The 21,396-nt window shown below is 40.4% G+C and overlaps 1 protein-coding gene across 2 annotated transcripts in view; it reads right to left on the minus strand.

Moving 5' to 3' along the window:
- The window catches only part of GMDS (GDP-mannose 4,6-dehydratase), a 550,209-nt gene that overhangs the window by 436,818 nt on the left and 91,995 nt on the right, over nt 1-21,396 (minus strand). For both annotated transcript variants that reach the window (XM_073332192.2, XM_073332193.2), the window contains exons 2-3: nt 15,786-15,830; nt 7,016-7,103 (exon numbers count right to left, since the gene is read on the minus strand). In XM_073332192.2, coding sequence (XP_073188293.1) covers nt 7,016-7,103; nt 15,786-15,830 — 133 coding nt within the window. The remainder of the gene's footprint in view (nt 1-7,015; nt 7,104-15,785; nt 15,831-21,396) is intronic.

The following is a 21,396-nucleotide window of genomic DNA, read 5'->3' on the forward strand; positions in this document are numbered from 1 at the left end:
GATCCTGCCAGGCTAAGCCTGTCTACCCAAAACTGGTGTGTCTGGCATGTTTCTGGGTCAGACTCAGCCCTTGCACTGTGTCAGGGTTGGGTGCAGCCTCACCGCGGAGTCTGTGTCCCGGACAGGATGGGGTGCAGGGTGATCTCCCACCTCTGTGTAGCCAGTGGCCTGTGCTCCCCATTGCCAGGCTGGAGCCTCCATATTTATTTATTGGCAAATAGAATTTGCAGAATTTTAAAATATTGTGCACAATTTTTTTTGGTCACAGAATTCCCTCAGGAGTAAGAAATGCAGAGATTATATGAGTTTCTTCCATGAAAGTTGGGAGACCACTGTTTATTAATCAGGTTTGCAAGTGAGGTGGGTGTGAGGAGGGAGCATAATGTTTGATCAGTAGCTGCCCCTGAGGTTCCAGATAGAGATGGTTAAGGTTGCACTTCTCTTTTTTTGCAGTTGGCAAAAAGGTTTTTTCCATACGCAGACCTTACTACACTTATCCATGGCTTGGGTCACCTGCATCACTGTAATACATTCTACATAAGCTATGCCTGAAGACTACTCAGAAATTTCAGCTATTAGAGAGAAAGCAGTGGTCTGCATACTGAGTGGAATTCCATGCAGGAAATGTAAATCTCACAGTAGTTTGGGTCCAGACTCCCATCTTGACCACCTCATTCCTCTTTACAATAGAGCAGCAATGTATACAGCTATGGTGAATGGACTGTTCGGGATAAAAATAGGAACTTTTTATCTGTGGAAAGGAGAAGTTTTATATATAATAGTTTAAAAGGAGAGACTTTATTTGGGACAGGGTTTATTTGTTCTGTATGCAGTTTTACAAAATATGCGAAGTGCATAGAACTTTCAACACAGTAATTTAAAATTTCTTTGTGTCTGACTTAGAAGTCTCCTTTAGAAAGCAATATGGAATCTATTTTTGGCATAGAGTCACAATCCAGCTTGGTTTATAAAATGTCACTACTTGCTTCTTGAGACACACACCCCTTGCAGTGTGCTTTTATTCAAACTGAAATCAGTTGTTCCTCTGAAGAATGCACAGGGAATACACAGCTTTTAGAAGTTGATGAGACTAGAGCTACTTGATTGCTTCTTTATTTCCTCCAGTACTGCCTGGAGACCTGTTTCAAAATAGTTGCCATGGAACAGACTTTCCTGAGATTCCAAGCCTAATTCTTCCACATCAGATTCAGATAGTTATCATTCAGATAGTTATCAACAGGTTATCTCAAGTGCTTATATACAAATGCACAAAGCCTTGGAAACAAGCAGGGAGAACTGGAGGTCCTGGTGATGTCAAGGAACTATGACGTGATCGGAATAACAGAGACTTGGTGGGATAACTCATATGACTGGAGTACTGTCATGGATGGTTATAAACTGTTCAGGAAGGACAGGCAGGGCAGAAAAGGTGGGGGAGTAGCACTGTATGTAAGGGAGCAGTATGACTGCTCAGAGCTCCGGTACGAAACTGCAGAAAAACCTGAGTGTCTCTGGATTAAGTTTAGAAGTGTGTGCAACAAGAGTGATGTAGTGGTGGGAGTCTGCTATAGACCACCGGACCAGGGGGATGAGGTGGATGAGGCTTTCTTCCGGCAGCTCACGGAAGCTACTAGATCGCATGCCCTGATTCTCATGGGTGACTTTAATTTTCCTGATATCTGCTGGGAGAGCAATACAGCGGTGCATAGACAATCCAGGAAGTTTTTGGAAAGCGTAGGGGACAATTTCCTGGCGCAAGTGCTAGAGGAGCCAACTAGGGGGGGTGCTTTTCTTGACCTGCTGCTCACAAACCGGGTAGAATTAGTGGGGGAAGCAAAAGTGGATGGGAATCTGGGAGGCAGTGACCATGAGTTGGTTGAGTTCAGGATCCTGACGCAGGGAACAAAGGTAAGCAGCAGGATACGGACCCTGGACTTCAGGAAAGCAGACTTCGACTCCCTCAGGAAACGGATGGCCAGGATCCCCTGGGGGACTAACTTGAAGGGGAAAGGAGTCCAGGAGAGCTGGCTGTATTTCAAGGAATCCCTGTTGAGGTTACAGGGACAAACCATCCCGATGAGTCGAAAGAATAGTAAATATGGCAGGCGACCAACTTGGCTTAATGGTGAAATCCTAGCGGATCTTAAACATAAAAAAGAAGCTTACAAGAAGTGGAAGGTTGGACATATGACCAGGGAAGAGTATAAAAATATTGCTCGGGCATGTAGGAATGTTATCAGGAGGGCCAAATCGCACCTGGAGCTGCAGCTAGCCAGAGATGTCAAGAGTAACAAGAAGGGTTTCTTCAGGTATGTTGGCAACAAGAAGAAAGCCAAGGAATGTGTGGGCCCCTTACTGAATGAGGGAGGCAACCTAGTGACAGAGGATGTGGAAAAAGCTAATGTACTCAATGCTTTTTTTGCCTCTGTTTTCACTAACAAGGTCAGCTCCCAGACTGCTGCGCTGGGCATCACAAAATGCGGAAGAGATGGCCAGCCCTCTGTGGAGATAGAGGCGGTTAGGGACTATTTAGAAAAGCTGGACGTGCACAAGTCCCTGGGGCCGGACGAGTTGCATCCGAGAGTGCTGAAGGAATTGGCGGCTGTGATTGCAGAGCCACTGGCCATTATCTTTGAAAACTCGTGGCGAACCGGGGAAGTCCCGGATGACTGGAAAAAGGCTAATGTAGTGCCAATCTTTAAAAAAGGGAAGAAGGAAGATCCTGGGAACTACAGGCCAGTCAGCCTCACCTCAGTCCCTGGAAAAATCATGGAGCAGGTCCTCAAAGAATCAATCCTGAAGCACTTGCATGAGAGGAAAGTGATCAGGAACAGCCAGCATGGATTCACCAAGGGAAGGTCATGCCTGACTAATCTAATCGCCTTTTATGATGAGATTACTGGTTCTGTGGATGAAGGGAAAGCAGTGGATGTATTGTTTCTTGACTTTAGCAAAGCTTTTGACACGGTCTCCCATAGTATTCTTGTCAGCAAGTTAAGGAAGTATGGGCTGGATGAATGCACTATAAGGTGGGTAGAAAGCTGGCTAAATTGTCGGGCTCAACGGGTAGTGATCAATGGCTCCATGTCTAGTTGGCAGCCGGTATCAAGTGGAGTGCCCCAAGGGTCGGTCCTGGGGCCGGTTTTATTCAATATCTTCATAAATGATCTGGAAGATGGTGTGGATTGCACTCTCAGCAAATTTGCGGATGATACTAAACTGGGAGGAGTGGTAGATACGCTGGAGGGGAGGGATAGGATACAGAAGGACCTAGACAAATTGGAAGATTGGGCCAAAAGGAATCTGATGAGGTTCAATAAGGATAAGTGCAGGGTCCTGCACTTAGGACGGAAGAACCCAATGCACAGCTACAGACTAGGGACCGAATGGCTAGGCAGCAGTTCTGCAGAAAAGGACCTAGGGGTGACAGTGGACGAGAAGCTGGATATGAGTCAGCAGTGTGCCCTTGTTGCCAAGAAGGCCAATGGCATTTTGGGATGTATAAGTAGGGGCATAGCGAGCAGATCGAGGGACGTGATCGTTCCCCTCTATTCGACATTGGTGAGGCCTCATCTGGAGTACTGTGTCCAGTTTTGGGCCCCACACTTCAAGAAGGATGTGGATAAATTGGAGAGAGTCCAGCGAAGGGCAACAAAAATGATTAGGGGACTGGAACACATGAGTTATGAGGAGAGGCTGAGGGAGCTGGGATTGTTTAGCCTGCAGAAGAGAAGAATGAGGGGGGATTTGATAGCTGCTTTCAACTACCTGAAAGGGGGTTCCAAAGAGGATGGCTCTAGACTGTTCTCAATGGTAGCAGATGACAGAACGAGGAGTAATGGTCTCAAGTTGCAGTGGGGGAGGTTTAGATTGGATATTAGGAAAAACTTTTTCACTAAGAGGGTGGTGAAACACTGGAATGCGTTACCTAGGGAGGTGGTAGAATCTCCTTCCTTAGAGGTTTTTAAGGTCAGGCTTGACAAAGCCCTGGCTGGGATGATTTAACTGGGAATTGGTCCTGCTTTGAGCAGGGGGTTGGACTAGATGACCTTCTGGGGTCCCTTCCAACCCTGATATTCTATGATTCTATTCCTCTATTAGAGAAAAATGATCAAGAAAGAATGTCAACATTAGTATTTGCTTTCTTTCTGGTGTTCTATACTTTTTTCAGTTTCCTTTCACGAGCTCAGGAGAGGTACCCAAAAAAGAATACTGTAGCTATTTATTTATTTTCTTGTGCTTCAGTTTACCATGTTAGCCATGATGTTTTAAACTGTAGTAGACCAAGTTCTAATACGGTCTTCGCTGGAAAAACTGGGAATAGCATTCCTCATAAAAATATACTAATTTATTTTATTGCTCTTCAGATGATCTTTTGCTATAGCAGCTAGACGATTATTTTCAAGTTTAAAATACAAAAGACAAGCCTTCCATAATGGGTAGCTTTGACCACCACTCGTCTTTTTTCAAATTGTGTAAGATAAAAACAAGCAAAAGTCAAACCAAATAAAAATACATCTTACATTATGTTCTGAGGCTTGATAGACTTGGGCTCTGTTAAACCATCCAAGCGAGCAAATTTCAAAGACAAAGGCCCTCAAATGAAAAAGTTCTCCTGTCAGATGTGATGATCTGATTGTTAAATGCCTAACAGAAAGGTGGGGAAGTTTGTTGCGAGGTCTACGTTAGAGAGAAATGGTTTCAGCTTTCTCACCAAACATAGGTGATAAAGAATACCATTAGCAATCTGAGAATCCAGGAGCAATGACAGAGGTAGCACCCTTCCAAGACCGAAGCACTGTGGCAAAAAACGGTGATACAACTTCAATAAAAGCAGTGACACATAAGTAGGTCCACACATTTATTTCTCTAAATGCTCAGCAAGAATTGCCATTGCCAGTGTCAGCAAGTACTGGTTCTGTCTTTGTGATGATTTGCGGAATCTGTCTTCATACAGCTTAAGAACTCTGTATGATTTTGGGAGTTCTTCATGTGCATCTGTATTAGACTGAATGTGGGGCTTGCTGACTTCTCTGGTGTCCTTCTACCACCATGTTAGACAAATTCCATGGGATGGCAACACAGGGCAAATAGGGGGTCACTATACCCAGATGGTGCTCTATTCAAATAGAAGCATCCTTGGACAGAGTTGGCTGCTACCAAGAAGAACCAGTTTGCCCAGAGGAGCTGGTAATTAAGGTCTGATCTACGCTTAAAACATCGGTCAACATAGCTATGACACTCAGTGGTGTGAAAAATCCACACCCCTGAGCACCGTATCTATGTGACCTAACCCATATTGTAGACACAACTAGGTCAACAGAAGAATGCTTCCATCTACCATCATTTGGGGAAATGGAGTTCCTGCACTGATCAAAAACCCTTCCGTCGCTGTAGCCTGCATCTACATTACGGGGTACCATAGCTATGCTGCTGTAGCACCTGCAGTGTAGACATACAATGGATCACTTGACAAAAGGGACTGGAGGTCATAAAAGAGAAGGTCTCAGTCACCATTTTGAGAAAAGAGCAGAAGTAGAGGAAACTGGGCAAAAGAGCAGAAGGGCACTGACAGCAAAGGTCAAAGGGGTAAGAGCATCCATGATTATGAAGAGAAGTCATGTACAGGAGGGGGAACCTAGACTGCTTCAAGGACTCTCTAAGCCAAATGAACTTTCTAAAGTGGTGATGAAAAGGAGACAGGAGAATGCAAGGCTGCACGTGTTATTTATGTGTGTGATAACATTCATGTTGAGTCACAGATAACCAGCTTTCATCCAGACCCCATATTTTGCCATGAGACAATGGAATCCAGATTTGAGCCTCACTAATGTATGGATAATACATCTTAAAACATCTCACTCTTCCTTAACAGCTTCAAATAGTCATTAAAAAGGAGGATCGAAAAAAGTGAAAAAGCAAAATCCACATGCAGCACACTTTTTTTGGACCAGACCTGTGCCGAGTCTCATAGGTCAAAAGAATCTACCCCAGTGCACCAACTGCAATTCTCTTGCTCCATTGAACCTTGATCTACTGTGTAGCTTGGAAGAACTCTTCATATTTTACTATATTTATCTGCTACTATCCTGCAAGCTACGGTGTGGCTGGGGCTTGCTGCAAGCTACGGTGTGGCTGGGGCTTGCTGCAAGCTACGGTGTGGCTGGGGCTTGCTGCAAGCTACGGTGTGGCTGGGGCTTGCTGCAAGCTACGGTGTGGCTGGGGCTTGCTGCAAGCTACGGTGTGGCTGGGGCTTGCTGCAAGCTACGGTGTGGCTGGGGCTTGCTGCAAGCTACGGTGTGGCTGGGGCTTGCTGCAAGCTACGGTGTGGCTGGGGCTTGCTGCAAGCTACGGTGTGGCTGGGGCTTGCTGGCTTGCTTTTTAAAAAAAAGCCCTAAAGGCAATGAGAAAGTAAAACTATTTCAGTGCTAGAGCGATATTCCATACAGAGTTGCATATAAGATGATCCTCCATTTTATTATGTAACTAAAAAGATAATTACCCTCAAAACTTGTTTTACTCCAGTGATGCTTCACATTGCCAGCCTCCTAAAGCTCTCTCAACCTCACGCAGCTTTTTGCATGTCTAGCCATTCACTTCTCTTTTTATTGATCATCTTGGTGTAAGAAAACTGCAACATCAAAATTTGTACTGAGTACAAGATGCCTCCCCACCCTCTCTCAATGAATTACTTTAAATATTTTTGTATATTCTTTCCAGCCAATTCATAAGTATAAAATTTTGCATCAAATTGAATCTGAAAACTGCTTTCATTTCTTACTGAGATAGAGCTTCTGATAGGAAGACAGACAAGAAGAATGGCTGGCTGATGAACAACAAATTTTACAACAGATCCCAAATCTCCACTGGGAAGAGACAACTTTATAGTGATTACAGGCTGGTATGCTTTAAATAAAGAGGATTTGTACATCGATAGGAGAAGATATACTATAAAACAAAATTTACTGCATGAAGAAATGTAGAATGAGAAACAACTATACAGACAACACCTTACTTCCTTCAACGTGAGCCTGCGGATTCTTGTAGAGATGCTCAATCCGGCCAGTGTTGAAAGAACTAGATCGGCGAACAATTCCATGCACCTGTAGTTTAAATGGGAATAGAAGGATACAAAAAGAAATGGGGCTTCTGTCATACCTTGATATTTAATTTAAAACAGCTCTTAGAACTTTTTTCCACAACAAATGCTGCAATTAACCCACACATCTGGTAAAATGTTCGGATACCATCAGTGAACTTTGATTTGGATTTTTTTGCATAAATAATTGGCTAAGAAAAATTGTTAGATAGCTCTAGTTCTGTCCACCGTTCACCCCATCCCTATCCAAAACACACAAGTGTATCAGGTACCATTGACAGGCAACTCTCTTCATTCCTGAATCGAAGACAAAGCACGTAGCAGCATAAATTTGTCAGTGACTTAGCACAGAGTACTTTATGTTCAGCTCTTTGGTGCTGCCTTCTTTAGTACGATATCCTAAATGTTTTATATCCTCTCCTGTTAATTCCAGTGCACAATTGCATTGTGCAGATATTTGATAAACACTTTCAATTACTCAGGAGTTGTGTGTGTTGAAAGTGCAAAAATAGACAGACAGAACAGGACCTAATTCCAAACTCTTGACTCAGTGTTCTGAGGTAGGAGAGGAGAACACGAGGGAGCTTAGACTTAAATGGACAAAGGTAACTTCCCTGAACTGACCATGATAAATGTCTAAAAAAAAATGATTAGCTGGAACAAGAATACATGCCTGGCTGACAAAGCCTGTTTGTGTCTAACACACTAGAGAAATTGTTCAAAAACTGATCCCATTTCCTCTTTCTGTAAAGCTAGCCTCCTCATTGCTGCCAAGGTTTGTGTCAGTTTAGGTCACCAAGTGCTCCTCGCGCAAGTGGAAGCTTCAACTTTAAACACCTGACTTTTTCCAGATATTTCTGAAGTTTTCCCGTCATAATTTGATGCAACTCGCTTGCTTGGGTTGGGCCATCTCTTCTCCTATCATCACACCCCCCTTCCCCCCGATTAATTTGTGGCCAACAGCCTTGAACAACCTGGACAACTTCTGGATGGCGACCGCTGGTTATACATGCAAAAGTCTCATTTTGTTTTGTCTAAAGCATACAAAAATTGACTAAACTATACACCTGAAGAACTGAACTGTATAACCTAGCCATACAGCTTTCAGAGTTTTAAAATGTTTTAATCTAACTAAATTCACAAGCTAATTTTTGAAAGCAGACCCTAATATTGTAGCCATATATTGTTACATTTGAAGTTTTTTCATGCCCAAAGACACTGATCTGAGTGTGCAAACTACATTTGCCATCCATCTTACCTAATTTGTCTACACGATGTAATTTGTGCTCAATTTTTTTTATTATTATTATTATTAAAAATCTGATATGGAAATATGGTGCGTACTGTTTTAAATGCCAAGTTGAAGGCCTCTGAAAATTTGAGCCTTGAGGTTTATTGTTTCCATTAGACCACACATTTCTGTAGTACTGTGAAGAAAATGTTCCACACTAAAAATCCACATTCTGCTGTGTTCTTTGTAGAACTTGTTTAAGAAGTTATTTTTGTAAGAATACAATTTTAGTAAAATGCGTAAAAAAATACATAGGCATAAAGACATTAAGATTTTGTTTTTATGAGGTTGCACAAAATGCTGGAAACTTTGTATTTACTAACTCAAAATGTTTTGTTTACAGGCACATCAACCACCTTTCCATTCTACCAGCAAAAAACTTTTCAAATTTTCTTTAAAGTAAATTGAAGTACTCTACGATTTCTAAAAAGAAAATATTCTGACTTCAAGTCCTGATTGATGAGGATATATCTTGATTATCTGAATTAAGCTATTCTGAAGTTCAAGTTTACATAAACCATAAAGCACTGCCAGCTCAAAGCTTGACGAAAGACTATTTGCCAAAGTTTTATGTGGCAGCTGAATGGCTATGACACCAACAGCTAACCACTGAAATGTGTTACGTGCAAATATCACAGAACTTGATGAAGTTCCAACAGATAAACAGATCAAGAGTGTCTTGCATCCAGCGATAAATGCAAACCTCATTTTTATCTTTTTCCCCTCCTCTCCCCCCCTTTTTTTTCCTGTGTGTACATACAAGAGAAAGAAAACCTCCCAAATGCTTAATCCATGACAGCTAATATTAGTGTAAGAACTGATGAAAGGTGTTCTGTCTGCTTGTGAGACAGGTGAAATGCAAACTTTGTGACAATGCCAAAATGTGTGCAAACTGGATTATCTAGTTATGAGTGAAGTTTAATGGATCTCTCTCAATAGGGACTGTTTTTTTTAAATTTGAGCTTATTTAAAAAAATAAGTGTTGTGGCTGATTTTACTGTTAGACTGAAAGAGACTTTTATAAACAAAGCTGAGTAAATTGTTAAGATTTCATGTGTTTTGAAAAAAGTACATTCATTCACTTTCCATTTTACTGAAAAGGAATATATTTTTTCCTGAAAGAAGTTGGTTCTACAGAAATCCCCAAGAAGAAAGTACTATAAAATGCACAGGTAAATTGGTTGAAGTAACCTTTGAAAACAATTTTAAAATACCTAGTTGAACTTGATATGATACACACTAGTGTGATTTCTGTAAAGGAAAATGTATTTAATTTGAATTCTTTGAATATTTCAACAAATTAAAGAGGAATGGGCTGGTGTGTGTTATTTGAACTTTCAAGAAGTCTTCAGCAAAGTCCCTCACATTAAGGAAATTAAGTAGTCACAGGGCAAGAGGTGATGTTATGGATTAGAAACTAGCTAATGGACAAAAAAATAAAAAACATAAAAGTGGGAATAAGTGGTCACCTTCCAAATCATGTCAAAAAGTATTGTGACCTAATATTCTTCACTAGGACTGGGGGTATTAAATCAATTCTCTGGTAAAAGAAAGGAGCAGCGATGTGAAAATGTTTGCCGATAATGCAAAATTACAGAAGACTGAGGAATTTCTGAGGGACCTAACAAAGGTAGGTGAATGGGCATCAAAGCAGAAGAATTATGTGCTGAGAAATGCAAGGTGTAACACACTGGAAGGAATACTCTGACCCATACTTGTCCATTACTGGAATTACTGGATACTTAGTTAACTGCAATCATCATAGAAGAGAGCTGACAATCATTGCTGAAAGCTCAATTAAAACTATTTCTCAAAGTATAGCAACAAACAAAATGCATATGGAATAACTCCCAGTATTACTTCCCGACTAGTATAATTCTGTTATATAAATCAATATTGAACAATCACCTGGGATATTGCATTCAGTTCTGGTTACTATCTCAAAAACGATATACCATAAATAGAAAGGGCTCAGAGACAAAAACAATTAGAATATTGAAAAGTCTGAAAGAATGAAGCTAGTTGGTTGAGAGGGAATGCTACAGATCACTAATCTGAGCTGAACCTTATGTTCCTAATTATAATGGATAACAATATTTAGATTGTAAAGAGCCTTGGGACAGGAACTGTGTCATTTATATTTTGTACAATATTGTGTATATTAATAGTTCTTACAAAATAATTATTAGTCTCTAATGATGAGGGAGAGTACAGAGGCTAAATCTATATATGAAAACAAAATGACTAAAAAACAAAGCAACAATTTGTAACAAAACACCACACCCCCCCCGGAACTGAAATTCCTAATTACCAGTACAGACTAGTGATTTCATACAAGACAATACTAAGATTCCCTACTTGGAAGCCTAGCACCATTTCTTATACCGGGATTTGATGAAGTTACATTAAATGAACATGGACAGAACTCACGTCTTGCTCACGTCCATTCCACGTCAGGTGACTCACAAACAGTTCCTCTGGAGGTGGGCAGAAGTTCATGGTCGTGTCTATTTTAACACTGCTCTGGCAAAGCCAGCAGCATCTCGGGCCTCATCTAGGCGATGACAGAGGGTCACGAAGGTATGGACAGACGCCCACGTTGCAGCCCTGTAGAGGTCCTGGATCAGAACATCGGTGAGAAAGAACGATGCCTGCGCTGTTATTGAGTGAGCTGTCACTAACTGTTGAGGTGTAGCCTTTGCCTGCTCGTAGCAGGAACAGATGCAGGAGGTGATCCAGAATAAAATTCTCTAAGATGATGACACCAGGAGACCCTTCATTCTGTCAGCCACTGCAATGAAAACTTGAGAAGACTTGTGGACGGACTTGGTTCACTCAAGGTAGAAAGCCAGGGCACGTCTGACATCCAAAGCATGCAGACGCCGCTCCTCGTTGGAATTGTGCAGCTTCGAGAATACAACTGGCAGGAAGATGTCCTGATTGACATGGAATTGTGATGCCAGCTTTGGCAGGAAGGCTGGGTGAGGGCACAGCTGGACCTTGTCCTTGTAGAAAACTGTATAGTGGGGTTCGGCAGTTAGAGCCTTAATCTCGCCAAAGAGATGGCTACAAGGACGACGATCTTCCATGACAGGTGCAGGAGAGAGCAGAATGCCAGGGGCTCGAAGGGAGGACCAGTGAGCGTAGACAGAACTAGGTTGAGGTCCCACTGGGGAACCGGATCATGGACCTGCGGGAAGAGCCTTTCCAGGCCCTTAAGAAGTCTGATCATCATTACATGTGAGAAGACTTATCTGGATGGGAGGATGGAAGGCCAAAATAGCTACCAGGTGCACCTTGATCGATGAGAATGCCATCCCTTGGTGCTTTAGATGTATTCCAGGACGGATTGTAAAGATGACTGAGAAACAACCACTAGTATAACCACTTGCCAATGCAAGAGGATGTTCCAGCACCGTCAATGGTGGTAAGGAGGAACTGAAGGGGGCAGTGGCAGCACCCCTTTTATCGACGCATAGGTGCGCTACTCCAGAGGGTGCTAGAACCAGCCCCCTTTGGATTCCACTGGGGGAAAAACTTCCAGCACCAGTGCATGTGGCAATCACACACACCTGACATAGAACGACCATGAGCAAGTACTCAAAGAAGAATTACATTAATCTGAATGGAGAGAATCTGGTACAACGCCAGAAACACTGAAGCAAGAAAGCACCACTCCAAAAACAAGCATGCATAAAAAAATGGCATGCTTAAATCACAGTTGAGAACATTAGACTTGTAAAAGTTAGAATTGTCTAAGATCAGCTATATGTGAGACCCCTATCTGTATTTTCGAAAAGCACTGGTACAATGCTAAAGCATTATCTACCAGCATCTCCCATAGAAACACACATTTGGTTTTATTTTCTATGTACTGAAGCAAAGGGCATTCCCCCATGCATTGCTGTCCTATCCTTGAAGCCCTGCATCTCAGCTAATATCCCCTTCACAGACAATAACTGGATGGAACCCCCTATACACCCTATCTATGCCTATTTCTTAATTGGCCAGAGTGATTACAGTTGAGAGATTCTAGGTAATTCCTGCCCTAAAGGAGCAGCGAGCACAAGCTTGCACAGCATTCTAAGTCTTTAACAATAAACTGGCACCAGGAATCATACCCAAGTATCCCACATGGCCATATATGGCACTGCCATTAAGGCCAAGATCCAATAAAGCACTTCAGCACTTGCAAAAGTTTAAGTACACAAGTAATCAAGCCCATTGACGTCAATGTCACTATTCATGTGTTGAAAGGTATGCACGTGCAAGTGCTTATTAGGTCCTGAATCAGTAACAAATATGTTTTTAAAGGACTTTATACTGTAAATAAGAATGCTACCATCCTTAATTTCAGCTCATGCCATTGTACTTCTCCCCACCCTTCCACTTTCAACATCATGAACGAAGATTGGAACATCAAAGTAAATTTCCTTATTCATGTGCTTGAAGGGAACCCATTTCCATTACAACCAAATATCAGCTTATCTGTCTGAATGTGTATGAGGTGACATTGTTTTTGACACAATAGGTCAGGTGACAGCAACTATTATCCAAATAGTTATAATAAATATTAGAAAGTTTAAAACTATAGATATAGCATACCAAATTTTAGCCAATGATAGAATATTAACAATTGCCATTTACATTACATGTTTCAGTTTCAAATCCCCTTATAAATAGTAAGTTAATTTTCCTGACACATTAAAAAATTAGTTTGGCCAATTTGGCCAACGTTACTGAGGGCCAGAAAGAAAATATGCATTTTCACCAGGTTTGTTTTTTTTTTTAAGACCTACAGGACGATAAAGACTTCAGTCCTACCAGAAGAGATTTCTTCTTCATATGGCATCTCCAATTCTGTTTATGCACGATGGGATTAAAAACAAAAAAAACCCCAAAGACAGCAATAACATCTTTCAATGGGTGTTTAATACTAGTGTATTTATTAAATTGTGTTGGAAATTAGTTTGCCTTTGTAATCACACCGCAGAATACAGAAAGAGCCATGCCCACAATAGGATGATCAGAAATATGCCACCTACAAGCTTTAGTTTAACAGTTTCTGTATGGTTAGAGATGTTTTCATCCAAAAATGGTGTCAGAATACTATACTATGAACCACTTAGGTAGGACAGTTTTCAGCACAGATAATTTAGCACTCAGATACTGTGATGAAGTACCTATGCAGATAAGAAGGATATTTACTCTCAATGGAAGTTCTTTGAGATGCGTGGCCCCTATCTGTATTCCACATGCTGGTACACATCAGTGCCACATGCCCGAGCCCAGAAATTCTCACAAGCAGTACCTGTTGGCTCACACATGTGCACCCATGCACACCCTGACCACAGATCCAACAGGATCTGAAGCAGAGGGGATGGAGGGCAGGAAGTGGAAGATAGGGACCACACATCTTGAAGAATTTCCAGTCACAGTAAGCAACCTCCATTTCTTCAAGTGCTGGTCTCTATCTGTATTCCACACATGGGTGATTGACAAGCAAGGCCTTAGACTACAAGTGGGTGCAAGGAAGCCAGCAACAAAAATGCATGAACTAAGCAGAATAAAAACTATTTACAATTATATTGACAAGTTCTAGAAAGAAGCTGAAGGAAGAGAGGACACAGGATTCCGACTAGACCATGCAGCAGTAAGAAGGAACTGGAGAACCGTCAACCAGCACTGGTTCTTATACCCTCACTCAGGAGCATAAGGAGACCTATTGCACATATGCAGGCTAACGGGCACTGTTTGTGAGAATTTCTGTACTCGGGCACATAGTGCACATGCATACCCACATGTGGAATACACATGGGGCCAGCACTCAAAAAAGAAGTTAGAATGGGGGTCTCAAAAAAAAAAAACCAAAAAAAACCCACTTTCTACACTACTCAGAGAAGTGTGCTAAAAACCTGGTGGAAACAATCATGTTTAAATGTGGTTATAGCCTGCACAGTTCTGGTACCAGTGTGAACAGGGCCAGACTGCACAATTTTATCTGTAAGAAATGTAGGAGGGAATGCCGAAGCTGCCTACACTAAAAAAGTGTAGAGTTCTTTTCCGTTTGGGAAAGGGAAGCAAACAGAGAAAACTATTAACTGCCAACATACACAACAGTGAAAATCACTATTGTAGAAACTACACAGGTCTCCTTGTCCCAGAATTTGAATTATTCCTAGCAGATGTTGCTCCAAAAAAGAAGGGACAGAAAGAACAGAGTACTATGAAAGAATGTAAAAGATGCATAAACACTCAGGACAGGTGAAGAACCACCAAGTTGGTAGAGATGGTAGAATTAACTAGGAGTGACAAGATGAAATGAAGAAAAAAATTTAGGATGCATATATCAAGAAAAAAGTTTTCTTATGGGGAGTTCTGTTAAGCTGTGCAATAATTCCCAAAGGAAAGTAGTGGAAGCCCAGTCTCCCTAGACACTTAACATTAGACTGAATTAAAAAAAAAAGAAGAGAAAATAAAACAATACTGCATTACTAGGGAATGGGCCACAAGTTAATAAGCGTTCTTTTTCTCTCTTTGTTGTATGATTAAGACTATGGGACAGCCTTTCACTACTGAGCAGGCATACACCTGTGTATCGTAGGATACGGTAACTGTGTGACCTTTGCATTGCTGACATCAAAAAGAACATTACTGCTGTATAATCCCTGGGATAGGCATGTGACAAAAAAAAAAAAAAAGATATTTATTTTCCTTGTACTTAAGCCTATCAAAGTCCAAGTCACTTCACAGCTTACATTAGAGTCCAAACTCAAGGACAAAAGATGCAAAATGACAAGTCTCACGCATTTGGTTGCATCAAGGTTAGTAAACAAGGCTCAGATTCTTAGCACAGAAGTCATAAATCTGAGAAAGTTAAAAAACCAACCCTGCACAATACTACACTCCAGTCTAAACCTCCATAAAGAACCCAGAATGCCTATTAGAAAGCAACCTCCGGATTTAAATTTTCAGTATGAGCCTGCCATGGATTAGCAAGGTTTTTATTGCTTAGTGCAATTTCAAAATTAAAAGTTATTTCACTGGGAGTAGTTTTTTTTTTTTTGTTGTTTTTTAAATGTGGTGCATTACATCATAAATTATTCCCTAATTCTTTTGGCTTTCACAAGTTGCCGCTTATCTAAGTTAGCGGGAAGCATGCAAAGCAGATATACCCAGAGGAGGAGAGAGAATCCACCAGTGGACACTAGATGATAAATAGTACAATAAGCTGGCAAGATTACAGGCTAGGCTGCACATTCTTTACTAGAGTTTTGATTTGTTATCTAGGGCTGAGTGGAAAACATACGCAAAGGAGGACAGCAGCAAAGGAAGCTAGAGGTTGCTGTATCCAAGTGTTTCCATCAGCCTGCAGTCGGTCATTGAGTCACTCACCTCATAGCCCTTTTCCAGCAGGAACTCAGCCAAGTACGAGCCATCCTGGGAAAAGAAAGAGATAGGAAAAAGTTAGAAACAGTGACTGGGCATGGAAGATTTAGATTCACTATGGTCTTTAAAATATTTTGAATCTGAATCTACTGGATCAAAGCATATATTTCATTTAAAACAACAACTAAAGGGCACCCAATTTTTAAGTTTAACTAGCAGTATGGTTTAAGATAACCCATCAGCAGTAACTTAGAAACTTCTGTCCCTCCTCTCCTTAAGCCTTACACCGAACTCCAATTTAATGCCTTGAGGAGAAGGAGGTGTTTCGCTGTGTACATCAGAATTGGACTATTTCAGAGATCAGGAGGAGGAAGAAAAAAATAAAAAAATCGGTGGGGCCATCAGAGAGAATACTGACCGCAGACACTGCATGTTCTTTTACCAATTGACTTCTGTCTTAAGCACCACTGATCATTCCATATAATATTAATGCTTCCATGTCTGTGACAGAACATGGACTAGGCCTTTTATTTTAATTCTATTTACTTCATTTGTTTGGTTTCTCAAAATGCCTTTATCAAGACCTATATTCCAATGTACAAACATGAATGTAAAAACTATATTTGTGGTGTGCATGTTGCTGGGTTTCCTGATTTTGCCTTTTTTTTTGGGGGGGGGGGGGGGAGGGTTAATTTCATCTTGTTCATCACCACTGATAGGATTACCACTAATTATAAATCATTGTATTACACTTATCAATGTATTAAATCTGGCATTATTGCAATGATAGAAAAATGTCTCTATAAACAATATAAAAGCCACATAGAAAATTAACTGGGCATCCATTCCCTGCAAATTTCCCTTCTTCCTATTGTTATTCTCACATTCATTATTTGTTTAAGATGACAATGAATCACACCCCAATCATGCAAAAATGTATGTGGGTATTGAACTTTACATATACAAATTGTTCTACTGAAGTCAATTAACCTGCTGTAGTGATTCCTTAAAGGAAATGGGACTACTCACACACAAAGTTTACAATGTGCATACGTCTTTGCAGGGTAAGGCCAAAGACACTATCTACAGTAAAGTGAACACATACATTCATTTAGTCCCATTTTTAAAGACATTTTCAGTCCAGCAAATTGTGCTACTTGATCTTTCATTTAATGACAGCCTGGAGGAGGGTGAAAAATAGTAAGTAAACCTTGTTGCTGAATTTGGAACTTGAGATGCACTAGGAGGCTCTAAAATGACAGGGTTGCCAGTAGAGAGTGTTTACTATATTGATGCTGAAGTTGTGCATAAATCCATGCAAAATGACAGGGTGTGGTATACAAGGGACACATTTTGTGGTTTATTTAGAACTCCAGCAGCTTTTCTTATGACTCTGTGACCTAAATATTCTGTTTTATAGGCTTTTATAGACCAGTGTGGAGAGAGAGGAAAAAATAAAAAGACTCTTGGCATATACATAATTTCTCCTACTATATACATGATATACATGCATTCAGCTTTTAAATGCTCAGAGTCAGACAAAAATCAGATTATGATGCTGGTTAATTTGGAACATGACAAGCCAGATCTGCCATGCCACCAACGGAAATGTTGGAATAATCTGTGGTTCCATAAATCAAAGGACAAAGAATAAGACTCAACAGAAAAAGCATTCACAATATAAAATTTACAGTAGAAAAGTCCTGGGAAGTATGAGAGGTTTTTTAGAAGCAAGCAGACCTGTAATTTACACATTTTTTAATTCCCCTAAGATGAAAAAATAAAAAAAGTGCTCAATGTTCTGCCTTGGCTGCATAACCTGTTAAAAAAGGCAGAGGTGAGAGTGCCAGAGACCCAGAGAGAGAGCGTGAGCCTAGGGGCTTGGAGGGAGGGTAGGGGGAGAAAGGGAGTGCTGTGATTTAGAAAGTTGATGTGAAACAGACCTAACCAGGATTGAACCCTGTCAGTAAGGTCTTGTTCTTCTCACCCGGGCTGTTTCTCAAACTTTCCAACCACACTGGAACATTCTGAACCAGCAGTGGCATTCACTTCCTTTGCACTTCCTTTCCAGGTCTATCAAGTGATAGGGCATGGTTTTACAATGAGTGGGAAACAGGGAGCAAGTGCAAATGCTACTGGTTTCTGGCTTTAACACAGCACAGCTGATTTACTGTCTGGTAATCTCACACAATGCAGATTGATGTGGTCCTGCTCTGAGATATAGTATCACAGTTAGTCCTAGAGTTTCTCATTACCCTCCCCCCGCTACCCACCCCCTTTTTATTTCAGTGTGGTAGCTGTCAATGAATGCTGTAATCAGAACAGTGATTAAACTGACATAAGTTTACAACTTCTAGGTACAGTAAAGTTTCAATCTTTCTTAATGAGATTGAGGAGCAAAGGATATTAAATGGCTGAACAAAAGCGGATACCTTCCACTCCACAAACAATTACTAAAAATTTGGGAGCTCTATTTACTGAAAAAAATGAAGGGAATATTTAAGGAAATGTATAACTATACTAGATTGGTTTTTCAGTCTGTTTTCAGCTTTTGCTTTCTTTGAGTCACATGCCCCCCAGCCATTCCATTCCATCCATTCTTAACACGCATTAGTCTAGAAGTGGTGTGGAACAATACGAAGATGACGACTCATGCAAGAAACTAAGTAAGGCCTGGGGTTTTCTTCCCCCAACTTAAACTATTTATAGGGCAATCCTGATCCTAATTCTTAATACTCAAATGTGGGGACTAGCCACTTCTGGTAAGTGGAAATCAGATACAGAGCGTTTAGTCTAGATCTGTTCAAACCAAAATCCAGGTGAAGATTAAACAAAAGTTATTGATGTCCGTCTTTGCTGTCAGATCACTGCACTTTTGTCCTAGTGAACTTCTGGCCATCTTGTAACTGACACCAGATTTAAGTATTTTAAGCCAAAAAGCCCCAAGACCATACTCATAAAGGAGGGCATTAAAGTTCAGAAGAGGATACACAGTGTCAAGTGTTGGAAAGCTTGTTTTGCCAATGTCTCTTGCAGATAAAGGACTTTCATTTCCAGTGTGAATCTTTCTGTAGCAATATGCATGAGCACTTATCGCACTTAAAAGCCACCTGCAAAAAACAGCTTCACTTTACTTGGAAACTATCCCAAATGTGAAAAAAAAAATGTTTTATTGGTGATGTGCTCTTTTCTTTGTTTTAGAGACACTTAAGTTCTCTGGTTTAATTACTGTATTTTTAAATGTAAAGCACACTAATGAAGTATGATGCATTTTGATATTTTGTTGAACAATATCAAGACTGGAAGTATGATGCCCCATGTCCATGAACAGAGCAACCATTTTAATAGCACAGGCTGGGTTGAAGAAATTGCTTTTAATAAGGTTATAACAAGGTTTGGCCCTGGACAAACAAGCCAGATCAAGATTAGCTTTAGCCCGATGTGGTCAAAACCAAGTTTAACTGCTTTGGCTTAGTAGGTGATGCCTTATCTGCATACTGTAATATATTGGGCTTGGTTTCAGAGTGGCAGCCGTGTTACTCTATCAACAAAAAGAACAAGTACTACTTGTGGCACCTTAGAGACTAACAAATTTATCTGGCCATAAGCTTTTGTGGGCTAAAGCCCACTTCATCAAATGCATGCAGTGGAAAATACAGTAGGAAGACACACACACACAGAATGAAAAAATGGGTGTTGCCATACCAACTCTAACGAGACTAATCAATTCAGGTGGTCTATTATCAGCAGGAGAGAAAAAAACTTCTGTAGTGATAATCAGGATGGCCCATTTAGACAGTTGACAAGGTGGTGAGTAACAGCAGGGGGAAAATTAGCATGGGGAAATAGTTTTTACTTTGTGTAATGATCCATCCACTCCCACAAGCCCTCTACGCCTGTTGGGTGTCTGTCTACTATATTTTCCACTGCATGCATCTGATGAAGTGGGCTTTAGCCCACGAAAGCTTATGCCCAAATAAATTTGTTTGTCTCTTCTTACTCTGTTCTTTTTTCTGAAACCAGTCCTGAATTTCCTGCAAGGAAAATACAATAGGAAGATATATAATTAGTGCTCATATAGTTACATATAGCTGCAAGTTACCAAAATAACCCTCTTTCAAAAAAGTCTGAAAGTAATACAGTAAAATGTTATTTCTGCTGAAAAATACATACTTCCAATAATTTCTGATGACTTATGGAGGAAACAGGTATTTTTTGTAGCTACTATAAACAGAACAGTGCTGCACTTTGTCTACAGTCCTCAAGGCCATATTTGAGGGAAAACTTTAAAATGTTCAAAAAAGGACTTCATACGGGGGGGAAAAAAAAAGACTTGTGAACTCTAAGTATTTACCTGATGTGTTAAAGCTCCCACTCTCCAAGTACAGTAGTTTTATTATGACAATTTGTATTCTAGCCAAGTCAGACTAGGAAAACAAGTGTCCTTTTGTCTATACAGACCAAAAAAATGAAGGCAATGAACTTATATAAATGTAAACCAATGTCATATTCAAAAAAGGTCCCTCACTTTCTTGCAAGTTTCTGTAACAGGTTAACTGCAGTATTATGTAAGTATTACCAGGAGGGAAAATTATAAACTGCCAAAAAAAATTTTAATTCTACTTCAGATCTTGCTCTTTTGCAAATCAAGTATCTGTATGAAAAACAAAATTACCATGGCATTTTCTAATCTGTGCAACATTAGAATGTACAACTGTTCTGCTGCTAAACTATAGTGTTAGACATTTAAGCAGTAAAGTGAATTAAGTTTTTTCTCCTTTGCTTTTGCCCCTAAAGGTGGTCCTTCTCTCTCCCTCACCTTCATATATCTTTATGCATAATATCACTATTATCTATATATTAGAGATTTTCAAGCTTTAGACTGAAGTATTCAATTATTTACAATTAAACAACTCCAAGTCATAGGCACAATTTCTACGAGAAACTACCATACCATCCTAACGGTACTGATGTAAACAGAGTAAGCAATCCAATTTTATGTCAAAAACCCATGTTTATGCACATAAATCAGGTAGCTAGATACAGTTAGCTGAACTGCAGGTACAAATGCCATTTTTTAACTCCTAAGTGAAATCTCAGAGACCGGGGACAGGTGTTTGGCCCATAACAGTTCAGCCTTCATGCAGCTCAGTCTACATCCCGATAAACTATCCGTCTTCCCTCTTGTACTTTAATACAGAAATAGGTGCTTCAGATTTCATTCATCTATTATCCTCATGTACTCTAGGGTGTTAGTACTTGTGCAATGTTACCATGCAGCTGCGAATAAAAGCCTGGAGGAATAGAAGACTGGAATAGCAGCCTCAGCTCTGACATTTCGTGTTTTGTGGGTTTAACTTAAACAACAATACAGCATTTTAGTGCAATGTTCTTCTATTTATTTTTTAAACATCTTCCCTTTGATCATACCGAATTCATTAATATCAGTTGAAGCCTTCCAGCTGAACTGTTGCTCTGACTAGGAGAACTAATAGTTCTGCAATTTTTTCAGTGGGATGTGCCATATTCTTTTCATTACACTTTGGCATATTATTTCATTTGCCAGGATCTTTCCCATACTTAATTTACACGTTGTTCCTAACATTTCCATTTATAT

The sequence above is a fragment of the Lepidochelys kempii genome, chromosome 2 (assembly GCF_965140285.1).
Source record: "Lepidochelys kempii isolate rLepKem1 chromosome 2, rLepKem1.hap1, whole genome shotgun sequence".
Classification (NCBI taxonomy): domain Eukaryota; kingdom Metazoa; phylum Chordata; order Testudines; family Cheloniidae; genus Lepidochelys; species Lepidochelys kempii.